This window comes from Eubalaena glacialis, chromosome 4 (assembly GCF_028564815.1).
Source record: "Eubalaena glacialis isolate mEubGla1 chromosome 4, mEubGla1.1.hap2.+ XY, whole genome shotgun sequence".
NCBI classification, from domain to species: domain Eukaryota; kingdom Metazoa; phylum Chordata; class Mammalia; order Artiodactyla; family Balaenidae; genus Eubalaena; species Eubalaena glacialis.
Genome location: NC_083719.1, coordinates 171,613,193 through 171,631,371, shown reverse-complemented (window position 1 = coordinate 171,631,371; position 18,179 = coordinate 171,613,193). Strand labels below are relative to the sequence as shown.

Genomic DNA, 18,179 nt, shown 5'->3' with positions numbered 1-18,179 from the left:
AACAGGTGAAATTCATTTTAACAATATATTTTATTTAACCCAATAAAACCAAAATATTATCACTTCATTATGTAATCAACATAAATAATAATATTTTACATTCTCTTTTCCTACCAAGTCCAAAATCCAGTGTGGATTTTACATTTACAGCACATCACAATTCAGACTAGCTGTTTAATATGCTTACCATATGCGGATAGTGGCTAACATAGTGGACAGGGGAGGTCTAGACACTGCTCTGATTTGTAGATTTCCAGAAGAGACAGGTGTTGGAAAAGGTGCATGCCTGCGCGTGTGTGTAGACACAAGGCCAAACAAAAGGTGCCTGGAGTATAGCAAAACTCATGGAGTAAAAAAATTACCTAAAATAAAAATCAAGATCATGCGGGCTTCTCAATGATCCCTGTCTCCCACTCCCCACCCCACCAAATACCTTTCACTGAGCAAAGCCACCCAGCCTGGACATAAATATTTTTCTACTTTGCTACATAAAGGATGAAAACAGTCTTCCTCTGCCATGTATGATAGGCAAGCCCAACATAGCAACCTTCAATCTAGAGTGTGAATCTTTCTGGAGGCATGTGAGGACTGCCCAAAGCAACATCTAGAGCCTTGCTGTCCAGTAAGGGGCTATTAGCCACATGTGACTATTTAAATTAACTGTAATTAAAAATTCAGATGCTCAGAGAACTAGCCACTTTTCAACTGCTCAATACCTACATGTGTTCTAGGCTACTTTTGGGGGTAGCTCAAAATCCCAGTCCTCAACATGTGCATGTGCTTTTGCCTAAAACCATGCAGCTGAAAAAGTCCTGGGGCTCTGCTCCCAGGGTTTGAAGCTGCCTGGGTCTTTTCTATGATAGAGCACACCTCGTACTGATATGGAGCCAAATGGATCAAAGACCCATTGCTACAAGAAATCCCCTTCTGTTCCCACTATTTACCTGCATCTATAAAAAATGTAAAAGAAGTGTGGAAATGATGCTGAACATTTGCTCACTCAGAGCAGGCAGACACTAGATATGAGCAAAGAAAGGAGGGGCACAGGCCAAATGGCAGGAAACCATATATCTTCTGAACACCGGGGCTCCTTGGGCAAACAAAGAAAAGCAGGAACCTCCAGACTGACAGGAAACCACATATTTTGGGGTGATGTGTCCTGGAGGCAAAGAAAGGTGAGAAAAGGTGGGAATCTCCAGTGTCCAAATGTAACTTTTTGCTCAATATGCCCTCATTACAATAAAATTAGCCTTGCAGATAAAAAGTTCCCATCATGCACCAATGCCATGACACTACCGATCAAGGCTAAATAAGGACAAAAATCACTCCTCCCCTCGGGAAGGTGGAGCTGGGATGAAAATCAGGAAATACGACCCCAAACCTCTCCCTCCCCAATGAATATTCCTTCCATTCATTTCTGCACCCCACATCACCGGCTTGCCAAAGAAACTCAGGGTAGCTTACTCACCTGGGTCTGCCCACTCTTCCTTTCAGAGCCTACTAGCTAGCGCTTAAATCCTCACTTTCTTTCTTGACCTCCATGTCTCATCTCTGAATTTCTTCTGCCGTGAGACAAGAACCTACTCTCCTGTAACAACTACAGCGATAAGTAAAATCCATCCAAGTAACTTGCATATATTGAACTATTAAAAAATCCATCTTATTAAAAGTTGTGCTTCCAAAGCATTTCACTTTTTGTCTAAGAATTGATAGTAATATTGTGCAATATATATACTTTTATTAATAATTCAGAAAATACTTAACACGAGAAAAAATTATAAACTTCTAATTTTGTTACGGAAATGCATGCTAGGGTGAACGATAAAACTTAAAGCATAAAACTATTTTACATTAGAATCAAATTCAGTGATGCACATAGAACTAAAATATTTTAGATTAGGATAAAAACCCTGTGAGGGACATAAAGATACAGGTTCAAAGAAAATACCCAAAAAGGTATTCATTCTCAAAGAATGAGAAGCAGTTTGGTTGTTTTTTTTTTAAATGTCAGTATTCACAATGTGCCCTCAAGATGTTTTCTGCAATTACTTAAACTTAAGATAAAAGATATTTAGATGTTACTCTAAAGAAAGGATCGCTTTTCAGTCATTTCAAGCTGCGGTTTCAGAAGCCGACACCGGAGGTCACTGCCCCGCTGCCGCCGCTGCAGAGTTGGTGTCAGGTCTGGTCCCTGAGCTGCCCTTCCCGGAGCGCTCCGCTTCGCTCTGAGGTCAGGAGCTCTCCAGCCGCCGCGCCCGCCCCTGTTAAGACCCTCAGGGGCCCCAGTCCCCGCCCTCTCCTCTGCCCTCATTCCTCCCTCCCGGGGTCGCCCACGCAGCCTCACTTTGTAACAAGTTACGTTCAAATACAGCGGTCATCAGGTGTTTATTCTACCGAGCTACTTATTTGCTTTATTGTCTGCCCCACCCCGGAACGTAAAGTCCTTGAAAACTGGAACTTCGTCAGTTCGCCCCCTGCTCGCGCCACAACGAGCACTGGATTTATCTTGATAGTAAAGGAACAATACTCCCTCTGCGCCCACGTCGTCGCGGAGCACCTCGGGTCACGTGCCCGAAACGGGAACTATCATCGAGTCAGTCCTCCAACCTCCCAGAGAGGACTCGGAAGTGCCCCAGAGCCGGCGTGAGTTTTTCCGGCCGGGCCGTCAGCGCTTTTGTCCCGCCGGCGGCCGGGCTCCCGCGGTGCCCCCACAGCCAGTACGTGAGTCCGAGGCCGCCCGGGCTCCCGCCCCCGGCCCTAGCCTGCCACGCCCTTCCCTTCTTGGCAGGGTCCTAGCTACCCCTGGGGTCTAGGGCGGGATCCGGGAGGAAGCGCGCCCCCTCCCCACACATACATCAGGAAGCGCGTTCCGGGGAAGTGGAGGGGAGGGAAGATTTCGGGCCGGCCGAGGGGTTTAGGGCGCGCCCCTGGAATATAATGGGCTCCTTGCGCGCCCCACCTCCGGCTGTCCGAGCGGGTCAGGGCCAGGTTGGGGCTGCCCGGTGCGTGCAGAAGGGCTGGGGCCCCGCACCCGTGTTTTTCAACTCTTCGCTGCTGTTTCGGGCGGGAGGGGAACCCTGAAAATTAGTGCTTTAAAATAAGCCCCCGTGGCTGTTCAGTTTGGCCCTGAGATTTGAGAATGAATACAAGCGTTGGAGGGACCCCTCCCCCCACACCTTTATTTTTCTTTGATGGGGCAGTGATGTTGAGAGACTCTTATCGCAGGTGTGGATCGAGCCGCTGGGAGGCGCTTCTCGGCCTTCGCCCTAGGGGAGCTCACCTGTTTTACAGACAGGGGATCAGGCTGCCTGTAGCTGCCTCTCACAAGTTGAGAAGGAATTGACTAGGTCCCAGGGAGAAGAAGGTCGAGGAGGCTCCTAGACCTGGGGACAGCCTGTGGGAGCCGAGGCGTGGGGATGTGAATTAGAAATGGGGAATGCCGGGGCTGGGTGTGCTGCTCTAAGACTTTTGGACTAGGAGGCCACCAGGAGTGTTTTCTTTTTGAAAGCACGAGGATTTTTTTCTTAAATAAGATTTTGACTATGTAATGTATTCATATGGTTCAGATATTAAAAATATGAAAAGATGTCAGTGAAAAGGTTTTCTTCTGCTCGGCCGTCTGCCTAGGCCCAACCCCAGTAGATAACCAACCACATTTGTTAGGTTATTTGAGTGTTTCTTCCCAGAGTTTCTTTATGCAAACACTGGCAGATTTGAATGTAGTTAGTTCCTCTTTTTTTACACAGGTGGTAGGGTACTGTTCAGAGTTCTGCCCCTTGCTTCTTTTGCTAAATCTATGTTAGAGGTCATCAGAACACAAAGAGCTTTTTTTTTTTTTTTTTTTTTAATACATTGCTGTGGTATTGGACTGGACATTGTTTGGATGTTTTGGATGTCCTGTAATTTTTTAGATCTATTCAGGCCATTTGCGTTGTTTCCAGTTTCTTTGTTACATCAAACAATGGCAAACCCAGGGACATTGTATCAGGGCTTATTTGAGCAAGGGTTTTTAAAGAAGGGATTAACAATGATAAAAAAAATTTTGTTTTACATTAACTCTGCCAGTTATTGGTAGATTGTTAAATATGTCAATATATTATTATAATAAGTCATGTAGAGTGTTTAAAGAACAAACTAAACCAAGTAGCTTTTCTCTCCTGAGACTTGTGTTTATGATACTTAGCCTTACAGTAGCCTAATCAACCATCTATTAATGACTGTCTTCAAGCCCCTTTAGCTTCAGAAAATCTCCTTTGCTTACCTTATTCCTTAGGATGACTAGAAATCTCTTCTCCCCTACCAAGTTTGAGAGTGCTCTATTTCACTTTTTACTTTAAGGAAAAATCACCTTTAATCATAAGGATTAAGCAGTAGAACCAACTTATGTTAACCAATTACAATTCTGATACTCGTAAACTTAATGCAATAACTAAATCACAAATCGTACTCTCTCTCTTTCCATCTGCATATCACTTTTCTCACTCCTTAGTCTCATCTTTCATTTGTCCCATCCTCCCACTTCTGTCTTCTGAGTTGGTAAGCATTTTGCCCTCACATTCCCTCTTATTTTCTCTTTTTCTTTCTCTGGTCACCTCCAAGTCCAGTATAATATCCAAGAACTTAAGACACATAATTCAGATGGTAGATTGATTTGTGGAATATGGTTGGTACTCTGGAAATCCACGGTAGCTGCATTTGTTGCACCTGTTGCTTATTGAAGTCTGTTGTTAAGGCAGGAACTTTCAACCAGAGTGAGCCACAGTTCCTCTCTTGTGAGTTGTCTACTCTCTTGAGAAGTGGCTCCTGACTCTCCTGGGCAGGGATAGTAAGAATTACGGACAGATTCTTACTATCTGCATGTTCTTTTCTAGGCATTGGTGGTAGAATATGAACAGCATGAAGCACACATTTGCCCGGAGGTGTGGGTCATGTGTAATTTGGAAGGAGTGGATGGCTTTCTGTGGCTGAAACTTTTAATTGATGTAACTAGGTTATTGGAATGTAGCCAGTTTTCTCTCTGTTGAAAACTCATTAGAGAGGAGTTCCCCATCATCAGCTTTGAGAACTTTTAAGAAATTAAACCTGTCTGTCCCTCTCTCTCTGCAGGAGTTGTGCTTTTGGAGCGATTCCTTTCTTGTGTCATAGGGGACACATGAGCTAGCCACCACATCAGTCTTGATTGGATTATAATAACCTCCTTCTAGACTGCAGGACTCAGTTCTCCCCCTGCCCCCAACCATTCTCCCATTGCAACTAGTATGAGTGATCTGTATTTCTTTTAATTTTATATTATGAAAAAATGTAAACATAACAGGAAAGTAGAATAGTACAGTGAACTCCATACATCCATCACTCAGATTCAACAATTATTAGGATTTGGCTACATTTGTTTCCCTTTTCCCTTTTTCATTTTTCTTTGTTGAAGTATTTTAAAGGAAATTCCAGACATCATGCCATTTTATCCTAGCATACATTAGTTTAAAAAAAAAAAAAAAGATAATGGCCACAGTGCCATTATCTTACACCATCCTAAATTAATTCTGATTCCTTGATTTTATCTAACAGGAATTGGTAGACTTCTGGGTGTATGGTCTGTTTTTGTATGGCCTGCAAGCTGAGAATGTTTTTTACATTTTTAAAGGGATGTTAAAAAGCAAAGCAAAGAGAAAAAAAGGAAAAGAAAAACAAGTAATAGAGTTGTATGTGGCCAACAAAACCTAAAATGTCTTCTGTCTGGCCCTTTACTTACTCCTGATTTTGATCGAATAAGTGATCTTTCAAAATGCATATCCGAGTTTGTCCCTCTTTGCCTAAAACTCCTCGGGATCAAGTCTGGACTCCTTAGTATGATGGGCAGAGCCTGGTGCAGCCCTTATTTTTGCCCACTTATCCAGCTCTGCCTGCCATCTTCTGTTCCAGATGTCCAGAGGGTGGTGGACACCAGCCCCTTTGCACCTGCTCTTCCCTCTGTTAGAACTATTCCTCTCTTCTTGAAGCTCTTCCTAGTTCTTTGAAGCAGAGTCTATCCCTACCCCTTCTTCCCTCATCCATGCCTAGTGTCTGCCATTTTTATTGTGTGTTGGTTGTTTTCCTGCCAGACTCTCATACTAGTTTGCAAGTCCTTATTGGCCAGGACTTGTCTTATCCATCTCTGTGTCCCTAGGACTAGCCCAGTGGCTGGAGAGAAAAGTAGGATATGGATCATTATATAAGTTCGCTGGGCAACACTCAGTCGGAGAGATAACTGAGATACTAGAATGTATCTTCAGTATTGTTTGTAAGGATAACTTAATATTTTGTTATTCTCTTGACTGTGTTTACAATTTAGCAGCTGTCTTAGTCCTTGTGGGCTGCTATAACAAAATAACACAGACTAAGTGGCTTATAAACAACAAATTTATTTTACATAGTTCTGGATGCTGGGAAGTCCAAGACCAAGGCCCCAAGGGGTCTCTGTGGTATCTCTTTTCTAAGAACACTAACCCCATTCATGAAGGCTCCACTCTCGTAACCTAAGTATCTCCCACAGACTTCCCACTTCTAATACCATCATTATATTTTAGTGCTTTTCTGCCTGTGTTTTTGACTGAACTTTTCTTAGTCTTAGTATTGATTAATATGAATTTCATTGCAAACCATCTGTTTTCAGTGAAGCTACACATTTATATTGCTCTGTTTTGATTTGTCATTAAGGGGATTGGATGAACTACAATCAGATGATGGGAAACTCTGCTTCCACCCAAACAGAGGAGGTTAAGCAGGGCTAGAACAGGGAGACTCCTGGAGTCTGCCTAGGTTAGAGAGGTAAACAGTGAAGTATTTGTGATTTCATGTAGACCCGGCCAGTCAGCAGCCAATCAAACAAGGAATCCGAGAGGACATGAAGGGAACTGAGAATTAGCCTGTCAGAGAGAGGGGAAAGGGTCCATCTGGGTCAAGCATTAGTAAGTGTGGTGTCAGCAAGGGGTGAATTAGCATGGCCCCTTTGGTGTTTAGCAAGTCATTCCAGCTGGCCAGATGCAGAAGGCTTCAAGCACACTAGGTAGCCTGGGAACACCCACTGGGGAGTGTTCACGTGTGCATTTTACAAAATTCTTGACAGTTATTGGAAGAGAATTGGAAAGGGATAAGAACGAAGGTAAGGAGACTATGGCAGGAGTTCAGAAGGGAATTTAGGAGGGCTTAAACTAAGGCCCTAGCAGTGGGAATGGAGTAGGGGGTGGCGACATGAGAACTGTGTAGGCAGTGGAATCAGCTGGTCTTAAGCGGTCTTTTGGATGTGGAGTAGTGAGGGAAAGAGAAGTGCCCGAGAAGGGTGGATATGAGGCTGTATAATTGAAGAGAGGAGTGTGGGCCAGAGACGAGGTTCTACAAGACAGCTTGTAGGAGCCACGCATATATATGGGACTGCCCAGGGAGAGCATGTAGGGTCACAAGAGGAGAGGTTCAAGACGGAACAGGGAGCCAGGAACATCCAAGGGCTAGCAGGCGGGGCAGTCAGCACCTGGCCCTGAAGAAGCTAATGCAGCATGGTCTGAGCGGAAGAATTCAGATTAAATAGATGAGGCATGAGGGGAGACGGGACGTGAAGACCACTTTTCCAAGACACAACTGTGAACAGGAGACAGAATGGCGAAAGCAGTACCTGGAGGGGAAGGTATAGTTGAGAGAATTTTAAATTTACATTTTGACATTTTAAAACTTTTTATTTGGAAATAATTTCAAATATATAGAAAAATTTCAAGAGTAAGAATAGTGAAAAAAATACCCTTTACTCATTTACCTGTGATTAACATTCTACTTCATTTTGTCTTCTCTCTTGCTCTTTCATGCATATCTATCCATCTATCTATCCATCTATCTATCTATCTATTTTTTTCCTAAACCATTTGAGGGTAACTTACATACATCATGCATGGCCCTTTATCCCTAAACACTTCAACGTATATTTATAGGGATATTCTCTTGCATAACTACAGTATAATTGTCAACTTGAATAAATTTAAAGTTGATATTACTTTTGCCTAACTTATCATACATACCCCAGTTCCATCAGTTGGCACGATTATTTTTTATAAAACTTGTCCCTTCACTACATATCCAGGTGAGGTCAGGTATTGAATTTGTGTTCAAATCTCTGCAGCCTTCTTTCATATGGAACATTTCTATAGCCTTTCTTTGTCTTTTATGGAAATGACATTTTTGAAGAATACAAATAGCTTTTAGTAGAATGTTCTTTATTTTGGATTTATCTAATCTACCTGATGTTTCCTTGTTTCATTTCAGGTAATGCATTCTTATAGGTGATGTGTCCTTCTCAGGGCATCACTTCTGGAAGCACATGATGTTTATCTGCCCCAGCTGGCAATATTAACTTAAGACCCCTAGCCAAGACTCTCCACTGTGTAATTACTATTTTACCCCTTGCGGTCTATGGGGGAATATTTTAAGACCATGCGTATATCCTGCTCCTTGTTAGAATTTCCCCCTAGATTTAGAATCCATTGATAATTCTCCCCTGATCCAGTCTTTACCTTGATAGTTGCAGAATGCTGAGTTTTTTCTTGCAACTCTACTACTCCCTCCACATTTTCCAACCGGCCCTGGCATTCTGCTGTCAGCAAGAGGCCTCCCTTTCTCCCCTATTTGTGCCTGTATGGACTCATGAAATCCTATTTTCAATGGCTTACAATTCTTTTTTTTTTTTTTTTTTAAACACTGTGAGGTGCTGCATTTTAATTTATTTATTATTTATTTATTTTTGGCTGTGTTGGGTCTTCATTTCTGTGCAAGGGCTTTCTCTAGTTGTGGCAAGCGGGGGCCACTCTTCATTGCGTTGCGCGGGCCTCTCACTATCGTGGCCTCTCTTGTTGCAGAGCACAGGCTCCAGACGCGCAGGCTCAGTAGTTGTGGCTCACGGGCCTAGTTGCTCCGTGACATGTGGGATCCTCCCAGACCAGGGCTTGAACCCGTGTCCCCTGCATTAGCAGGCAGATTCTCAACCACTGCGCCACCAGGGAAGCCCTACAATTCTTTACATAATTATTATGGAACCTAAATTCGGTGTTGAAGCTGGGTCTTGTGCCCACATTTTTGTTTTGTGTTGTTTTAAGCATCTCCTTATTTGCTGGCATAACAGGATGTCTCAGCTCCTTTTGTACCTATCCTGCCCCCAGCCTGGAATCCTCCTGCTTCCTTTTACTAGGTTATGGTAGTAGAGACCCAGAACAAGGTGCTAGATGTGTGCACGTTAACTCAGGTATTTTTGCTTCTTAGCTATCAGAGCTAGAGAATATATGTACATTTACACACGTATACATACAAATTTAAATACATGTGAATATACACTTATATGATGTGCACATTTATATATAATTTAGAAATCATGAGTTCACACCAGTACCTCCAATTTGTCCACAAAGGGTTCTTTCTTATCTTCCCCTGTTGCATATTTTTATATTCCTTCTTCCTCCGGAGGGCCCTGGCTCTCAACTAAATCAACACATTTACTCAGTCTCATAATAGATCTAAAATTGTTTCTGAATTGCTTTGCCCATTCCACTACAGAAAGCAAACCTGCTAAAAAGGATTGTTTGCAGCTCTTCCCCACTTCCCCCTCCAGCCTTCCCAAGACTGAGAGTATATAGTATAGTCACATACTATGTACCCAAGTGACATGGGTTAGTTCTTTGTTTCTTTTTGTTTCCTTCTTGTTATGGTATTCATGTGAAACACAAATGAGTTAATTTGTTTCTGTTCACTTTCTGGTTTCACTTTCCCGTTGTCCAGTTTTCTCACTGATTTAATTTTATTCTTTGAATCTGCAGAACATGATCATGCTTCCATGAGTAAAGACTATACAAAAAGCTGTACTCTGAGCGTCTTTCTCCCCTCCCTTCTGTTCTGTTCCCCCGCCCTACCCCTTATAGGTAACAGGCTTCACTGTTCTGTGGATTCTCTCATTACTGAAAAGATAAGCAGCTGTATGCTTGTTTTTTTATTTTCTTACGTAGAATGTAGCATATATGCTTTTTTTCACTTTACAACCTATCATGGAAATTACTTCCTGTCAATTTATAGAAATGTTCCTCATTCTTTTTTAGTTCTCCAGTGTGTATATGTGCCATAGTTTATTTAACCAGTCTTCTGTGCTTGGACGTGTAGGTAGTTTTCCAAATTTTGTAATTAAAAATAAGGCTACGATGAATAACTTTGTGCATATATACTTTTGTATTGTTGGAAGTGTATCTTTGGTATGAATTCCTAGATGGGATTTCTCGATTAGAGAATAATGCATACATAGTTGTGTAGATATTGGCAAATTTTCTTCAACAGGGGTTATGCCAGTTTGCATTCCCAGTAATGGATGAGAGTGCCTGTTTTCCCACAGCCTCACCCACAGAGCATATTGTTAAGTTTTTGAATATTTGCCAATCTGATAGATGAGAAAGGGGATCTTTGTATAGTTCTTATTTGCATTTCTCTTATTATGAGTGAAATTGAAAACATGTTTAAGGGCCATTTTAGTTTTTCTTTTTGTGAATTGTCTTCATGTCTTTTGCCCATTTTTCTGTAAGATTTTTAGTCTCTTTTTCTTCAACTTTTAAAAATTCTTTGTATATTAGAGATATTATCACTTATATAAGCACTAATATATGATGTATGTTGCAAATATTTTCTTCCACCTGTCATATATTTGTTGATTTTGCTTATGGTATTTTTGCCATGCAATTTTACTTTTATTTCTATATAGTCCAATTTATTAATCTTTTCATTTATTGCATCTGGGTCATAGAAAACTTTCTCTATACTTAGGTTATGGAGGCATTCACCCATGTTTTCTTCTAGCATTTGTATAGTGTTTTTAATATTTAGAGATCTGCTATGTTTGGAGTTTATTCCTGTGAATGGTGTAAAGAATGGATCTAATTTTATTTTTTTCCAAATGGCTTTATACTTGTTCCAACACTATTAAAAAGACCGTTTTTGCCTCAATAATTTGATATACCATCTTTATCATATACTTGATTTCTATGTGTAATTGGGATTATTCTGAATTTTTATTCTATTCTGTTTATTTATATACCAATACCACACTGTTTTAGTTATAGCAGCCTTTTGGCATATTTAGATATCTAGTATGGTTAGTTCTCCTCCCTTGTAGCTCTTCCTTTTCTTTTTTTCCCCCTGACAAATTTTGTTTGTTTCCCTGGCAATTTTAGGGGATTCGTTTTATGGCTGTAGAAACTTGAACATCTTTCTCTTCTCAGGGCTGAGGGTGAGTAGAGGTGGAGGGACCAAGGCCAAAGGGAATGGATGGAGCAAGGTCCCTGATGTGATGGGAGCAGGATTCAGATGAAAGGTGTGTTGCTGTTGATGGTCTGGAATTCCACTGCCCACCCAGTAGCACTCACATTTTAAATGGCATGGACTGCTCTGCCCAAGGTAGTAAAGAAAGGGAGTAAGGAACTAGGTCATGCCAGCATTCCTCAGTGACTTGTAATGATCTCTTACCTAATATTACTTAATAGTAATTTTGTGAAGCTTTCTCAGATGAACCACCTTTTTAAAATGTCTACTGAGTGATTCTTTATTTTATCTTCCTGGTGATATTCTGGGTTACTAGCTCCTCCTGTTCTGTAAATTTTAATTCAGAGTCCATCATTCCAATCCCATAAGCATAAGTTGGATCATGAGTGTGATTCTTTATATGTGTCTACTCCAGAGTATATATCTTAGTTTTAGTGCCCTTGCTTTCTCATCACATGTTCACATATAGTTTCTAAGTAGAACTACAGAGTACCGACCAAGAGGGTCTGATACCCAGAGTAAGAGGGGAAGTCTGAATTTTAACTAAGTCTAATCACAAATGTCTAAGGTTGGGGAACAACTAGTTTAGAACTGTTTCTTTTGTCCTCAAGAGTCAGTCTTTTAGCAGGTGGATGCTGATGGAGTGCCAGCTGTGTGTAGAGTGCCTTCAGGGGAACAGAGAGTCACTGCCTGGGCCCTAAAATCTGCTTGGAGAAGGGATTTACCTTTCCTGAGTCCTGTGGTTTATCCTCAGGTTCTAGCCCTGATCCAGTAACCTGACCTTGATTAAATAATAGATGGTATAGCATATAGAACTACCCAAGTGACTGGCATTGTTCTCCATACCTTATATATGTTATTTAATGTAATACTCACAACAGTTCTGTTGCCCTCATTTTACAGATGAGGAAACTGTGGCATAAAGAGGTTAAATAACTTTCTTGAGGTCATACAGCTAGGTATTTGAACCTAGGCAGTATTATTATCCTTTGCTTGATGGTTTGTGTTTTAGCTCCTGATCTTTGATATGCTCTGCCTGCAGTTAGCCTGTTCATAAAGTAGGAGTGAAAGCCTCTGCCTGGCAAGCCAGAGTGTGTTCTTCCATATAGAGTTCCTCCCTGACTAACCGCTCTCCAGGGTCAGTGTTTTCCTTGGAAGGGAAATCTAGGAGCGCCACACCAACGACAGGCAGCAGCAGCTTGTTTTCTTTCTCATGTCTGACATGACTGTCCTCATGATTTCATAACCAATTCCCCAATACCTCTACTCATGTACTGATTTAGTTTGGCTTGCCTGCCCTCTGCTGATTATATCTTCTTAGCTTTTGTTTTATTACTCTTTCAGTCTCCTATTTTTCAGAAATTACTTCTACCTACTGTTTGTTTTTCCAAGACTAGGTGGCATTTTTCAGAAATTGATCAATGTTGCCTTTGGTTCTGTGCATCATTCCAACCCGTTTCAACTTGCCCTCATGCTAAGCTGTTATGCAAGAATAGAAAAGCTCTCTGTTCCATTGACAATCCACGGCTCTAGCATTTTAGCATTAGCTCCACAGGGACAGAAATTTTGGCATGTCCACCACTGTATCCCCAGCAGTTAAAAATGGTACCTATCACACAGCATGTAGTCAATGAACATTTGTTGAGTGAATGAGTGAATTTGGATGTAATTCCTTCAGTTTCTTCTAAAGTGAAGGTATCATTTTCATTTTCTTGGTTTAGTGTCACATTTGAAGACGAGGGGCACTGAGGATGAGGAATCAACTGAAAAGTGTGAAAATATTGGAAATGCAGAATCTGTGTGGCCAAAAGTGGAAGGTCTTCACAAGGATCATATGCAGGAATCTAAGGTTGGTGAAACTTGTGATTGGGATAGCAAGGTAGAGAATCAGATGGAAAAGCCTGAGGGAAAAAGAATGAAGGAAGACAAAAGTGGCATCAGGGAAAAGATTGGCAAAACCAAGAATACAACAAATATAAAAACAGAACAGGAAGATGAGGCATCTGAGAAAAGCTTACATCTGAGCTCAAAACATGTTACACACCAGCCTGTCTGTATAGAACAGAAAAGCAGTGAACAAGGCAAATGTGTGGAGAGCATTAATGGAAACTCTCATCCCAGTCTACAGCAGAAAACCAGTGCTGTTAAGAAGTCACATAAATGTGATGACTGTGGGAAATACTTCAAATATAATTCCCGACTTGTTCAACATAAAATTATGCACACTGGTGAAAAACGCTATGAGTGTGATGACTGTGGAGGGACTTTCCGGAGCAGCTCGAGCCTTCGAGTCCACAAGCGGATCCATACTGGGGAGAAGCCGTATAAGTGTGAGGAATGTGGGAAAGCCTACATGTCCTACTCCAGCCTTATAAACCACAAAAGCACCCATTCTGGGGAAAAGAACTGTAAGTGTGATGAGTGTGGAAAATCCTTCAATTATAGCTCTGTTTTGGACCAGCATAAAAGGATCCACACTGGGGAGAAGCCCTATGAATGTGGTGAGTGTGGGAAGGCCTTCAGGAACAGTTCTGGTCTCAGAGTCCACAAAAGGATCCACACAGGTGAGAAGCCCTATGAATGTGACATCTGTGGGAAAACCTTCAGTAATAGCTCTGGCCTTAGAGTCCACAAAAGGATTCACACAGGGGAGAAGCCCTATGAATGTGATGAGTGTGGGAAGGCCTTCATTACTTGCAGAACACTTCTAAATCATAAAAGCATCCACTTTGGAGATAAACCTTATAAATGTGATGAGTGTGAGAAATCGTTTAATTATAGCTCTCTCCTCATTCAGCATAAAGTCATCCACACTGGAGAGAAACCTTATGAATGTGATGAATGTGGGAAGGCCTTCAGGAACAGCTCAGGCCTTATAGTGCATAAAAGGATCCACACAGGAGAGAAACCTTACAAATGTGATGTCTGTGGCAAAGCATTCAGCTATAGCTCAGGCCTTGCAGTCCATAAAAGCATTCACCCTGGGAAGAAAGCCCATGAATGTAAGGAGTGTGGAAAATCATTCAGTTATAACTCACTTCTTCTTCAGCATAAAACGATTCACACTGGAGAGAGACCTTATGTATGTGATGTGTGTGGAAAAACTTTCAGAAACAATTCAGGACTCAAAGTTCACAGGCGGCTTCATACTGGGGAAAAACCATATAAGTGTGATGTGTGTGGAAAAGCCTATATCTCACGCTCTAGCCTTAAAAACCACAAAGGAATCCATCTTGGGGAGAAGCCCTATAAATGTAGTTATTGTGAGAAATCCTTCAATTACAGCTCTGCCCTTGAACAGCATAAAAGGATTCATACAAGGGAGAAACCCTTTGGGTGTGATGAGTGTGGAAAAGCCTTCAGAAATAATTCAGGCCTTAAAGTACATAAACGAATCCACACTGGGGAGAGACCTTACAAATGTGAAGAATGTGGGAAAGCCTACATCTCACTCTCAAGCCTTATAAATCATAAAAGTGTACACCCTGGGGAAAAGCCCTATAAGTGTGATGAGTGTGAAAAAGCCTTCATCACATACCGAACCCTTATAAATCACAAAAAAATTCATCTTGGGGAGAAGCCCTACAAATGCGATGTGTGTGAGAAATCTTTTAATTACACCTCACTCCTTTCTCAACACAGAAGGGTCCACACTAGAGAGAAACCTTATGAATGTGACAGGTGTGAGAAGGTCTTCAGAAACAACTCAAGCCTTAAAGTGCATAAAAGAATCCACACTGGTGAGAAGCCCTATGAATGTGACGTGTGTGGAAAAGCGTACATCTCACACTCAAGCCTTATTAACCATAAAAGTACCCACCCTGGCAAGACACCCTACACATGTGATGAATGTGGAAAAGCTTTTTTCTCAAGCAGAACTCTTATAAGCCATAAAAGAGTCCATCTTGGGGAGAAACCCTTCAAATGTGTTGAGTGTGGGAAATCTTTTAGTTACAGCTCTCTCCTTTCTCAACACAAGAGGATCCATACAGGGGAAAAACCCTATGTGTGCGATAGGTGTGGGAAGGCATTCAGGAACAGCTCAGGCCTCACAGTGCATAGAAGGATCCACACAGGTGAGAAACCCTATAGATGCGATGAGTGTGGGAAGGCATACATCTCACACTCAAGTCTTATCAACCATAAGGGTGTCCACAGTGGGCAGCAGCCGTATAATTGTGAGTGTGGGAAATCCTTCAATTACAGATCAGTCCTTGACCAACACAAAAGGATCCACACTGGAAAGAAGCCATACCAATGTAACGAGTGTGGGAAGGCTTTCAATATCAGATCGAATCTCACCAAGCATAAAAGAACCCATATTGGGGAGGAATCTTTAAATGTGACAAATATGGGAAGTCATAGTAGTGCATCACAGAAGAGAACTCACGAGGGAGGGAATGCTCTGGATGGGACCAGGATGAGCATGTCTCTGTAGGAGGCAGAGCTTACCTAGTATTACAGAACCCAAATGGAAGAAAAATCTTATGAGTATAAGAGTATCTGAGGTCCTTGTTCATGGCTTATAATTTACATAGTATAAGTGAAACCATGAGTAATTTTTTTCTCTGTGATTTTCAATCATAGCCAGCAAGGAAGGTTCCAGTGTCAAAGTAGTTGAGCCCTTATGGAATATAAAATAGTTCCTACTGGGGATAAAACCTATCAAAGTTATGGAGTATGAGAAAACCTTCAAAATAAGTAGATATTTCTGGACATAAAAAACACATGAGAAAAAGACTTCAATTAGAAGTCTCATAGTCACCATCAGAAAGTTCATATTTGGGTAAATTATGTGAATAGAAATGTAGGAAATTCAGGTATAGCTTTGAATTCCAGTTATCCATTGGTCAGTGGAAAAGATCCAAGAAGGACCTCCAGTAGGCAAATTCAGGGAGAGGCAGGCTTCAGGGAATGTAAATTAATATCATAGTGATCATGAAGAATAACTTTGATTTAACTGATTTGCGGGGAGTGATGACAACTTCTGAAACAAAATTTGGATTTCATTGTAGGAAATGTAAAAAGTGTAGACTTATAAATCTAACAGGAGATAGGAGAGAGTCACTCATAAATAAATTCAAGTTGATTGGACTGTTGTAATGTTGTGATATACATTATTGAATGGGTGAAACTTTAAAAATTTTCAAATGAACCCTCTCAATGAATGATGAATGTGTGATAAGTGAAAACCTCACACATTAGCTACAAATGAAGAGTTCTACCATGGACAGAAATTCAGCACATTCAATAACTAATGGAACACATCTTCAACATGAATTTGTACCTTACACAAAAAGAATTGATTCAGGGATTCCTATGAATAGGAATGATGAGAAGGAGAGCATTTTATTGCAAGAGCTAAAAAGCTAAGTAGCTACCAGTAATGGAGGAATAGGAGGAAATTCATGCTTCTTAACAATCCTGTTAAATGTTTGATTGTGTTATTGTAAAGATGTCATGCACTGCGTGTGTGTATTGTCTGTTGTAAAATGTTGTGAGTACTTTATTCAGGGCTCACTCTCGGCCATGAAGAGCCAGGTAGTTGTGGCAAGGTAAGGTGAAACTCCAATAAAGGAATTCTTCAAAAGTAAACAGGCTGTGACATACTTTAGGTGGAGTATCATACAGAGAGAGCCATTTGTGTGTCTTATCTTTGGGGGGTAAGTTATACCAGATCCAAACCAAGGAGTGCCCAGGGGACTCATCCCACAGGGCTAGTAGCTCACATTTCATGAGAAATTAGGTTGTGCCTCCACCAGGAGAAGTGCAAATTGGATTAATCCTCATACTAGGGCTGGATCATAACCCCTGGGAGTGGACAGGCTGTGTGAGTGATGAGTCACAACATAGAAACAGTTCTCTTGGGAACAGATAGAATTTAACAAAATATTGTTAACTATGTATAAGACTATTAACTAGGTAACTCAAAGAGTGAAAAGCGAGTCTTCTGAGAATTAAGTAACCTGTCTGAGAATACTCCAGGTGGGGCTTATCAGTAGAGACCGAGTTGTAAGTCAGGTCTCTCTGGCTCCAAAATCCACTCTTTACAAGAGAATAGTCTCTGGTCAGATAGTTTTCTGATTCTCTCTAGGATTCCTGTTTCCATACATACAGTTTCCATGCCTCTCTTTAGAAGTATTTCTTTCACTTTGCCTCCAAACAAGGTAAGTTTTGATGGAGGAGGGTGGAGGTGGGGGAGGGATGGTTGTAGAAAAGGGAGAGGGAAAGAGCATTTCTGCCACTCAATTCCACTTTGAAATGTCATGACCACACTTGGTCTTTGTCCTTCTCTACATGCAGCACTGGCAAACCTGACCCTATCCACAGACTTGGATTAGTTTATTCAGCAAATACTTGTTGAGGATCTGCTAGGCGCATCCATTGTCCTAGGTACTAGGAAGCAGGAGTAGATAGAGGAGAGAGACCACAGCAAAGCCACCCTAATGGTTGCTGAACTAAACTGTGGGCTTTCCAAGGAAAGTGCCTTCCACCTACTGGGAAGGGAGGCACCGATGACATCTGAGCAGGATGTTGAGTTGGGTCCTTTTAAGAGAAGAATGGGAAAAATAGGATGGCCTGATCAAAGGGAGCATTGGAAATGCTCATGCATTGTCCAGAGTGGCCAGTCCCTGGCAGTTCTGGTGTACAGTGGGCAGAAAGGAAAGAGGCCATGGAGTATTGATTCCCAGTAGTCACTGAGCATCGACCAATCTTTTCATTGGCTGAATATAGGGCCAGCTCTGTTTTAGATGATCAGGTTACTTAAGGTTTCCATGTGGCCAGGGCTGTTGGTGTGCCTGTGGCTTGAAGTCCCCAATCCCCTCACATACACACATCTACATGAGCTCCACCTGGACCTAATGCAT

General features: G+C 41.6%; 2 protein-coding genes across 7 annotated transcripts in view; both read left to right on the top strand.

Moving 5' to 3' along the window:
* The first annotated feature begins 2,642 nt into the window (after positions 1-2,642).
* Positions 2,643-16,434, top strand: ZFP62 (ZFP62 zinc finger protein). 4 transcript variants are annotated; one of them, XM_061190136.1, is made up of 3 exons: positions 2,643-2,717; positions 11,271-11,362; positions 13,032-16,434. In XM_061190136.1, exons 2-3 carry the CDS (start codon positions 11,356-11,358, stop codon positions 15,746-15,748), a joined length of 2,724 nt encoding a protein of 907 aa, XP_061046119.1. In that variant the 5' UTR covers positions 2,643-2,717; positions 11,271-11,355; the 3' UTR covers positions 15,749-16,434. The 4 variants fall into 4 exon arrangements, with proteins under 4 accessions (XP_061046119.1, XP_061046122.1, XP_061046118.1 ...); XM_061190138.1 differs by lacking the exon at positions 2,643-2,717 and adding an exon at positions 7,634-7,657; XM_061190139.1 differs by lacking the exon at positions 11,271-11,362 and having other exon boundaries at positions 2,665-2,717.
* The window catches only part of MGAT1 (alpha-1,3-mannosyl-glycoprotein 2-beta-N-acetylglucosaminyltransferase), a 75,248-nt gene continuing 59,769 nt past the window's right edge, over positions 2,701-18,179 (top strand). The window contains exon 1 of one of the 3 annotated variants that reach the window (XM_061190155.1): positions 2,701-2,717. The gene's annotated coding sequence lies outside the window, so the exon portion shown is untranslated. Of the gene's footprint in view, positions 2,718-13,090; positions 13,160-18,179 lie in introns of those variants that run through there. The other 2 variants (XM_061190153.1, XM_061190154.1) reach the window with 2 other exon arrangements.

What these genes read in the sequence shown, in the direction of transcription:
- ZFP62 (XM_061190135.1), top strand. Translation starts at nt 7,630, where the DNA reads ATGGCGAAAGCAGTACCTGGAGGGGAAG. An exon ending in AGCAGTACCTGGAGGGGAAG is followed by an intron (nt 7,658 to 13,031) that starts GTATAGTTGAGA and finishes TTCTTGGTTTAG; the next exon opens with TGTCACATTTGAAGACGAGG.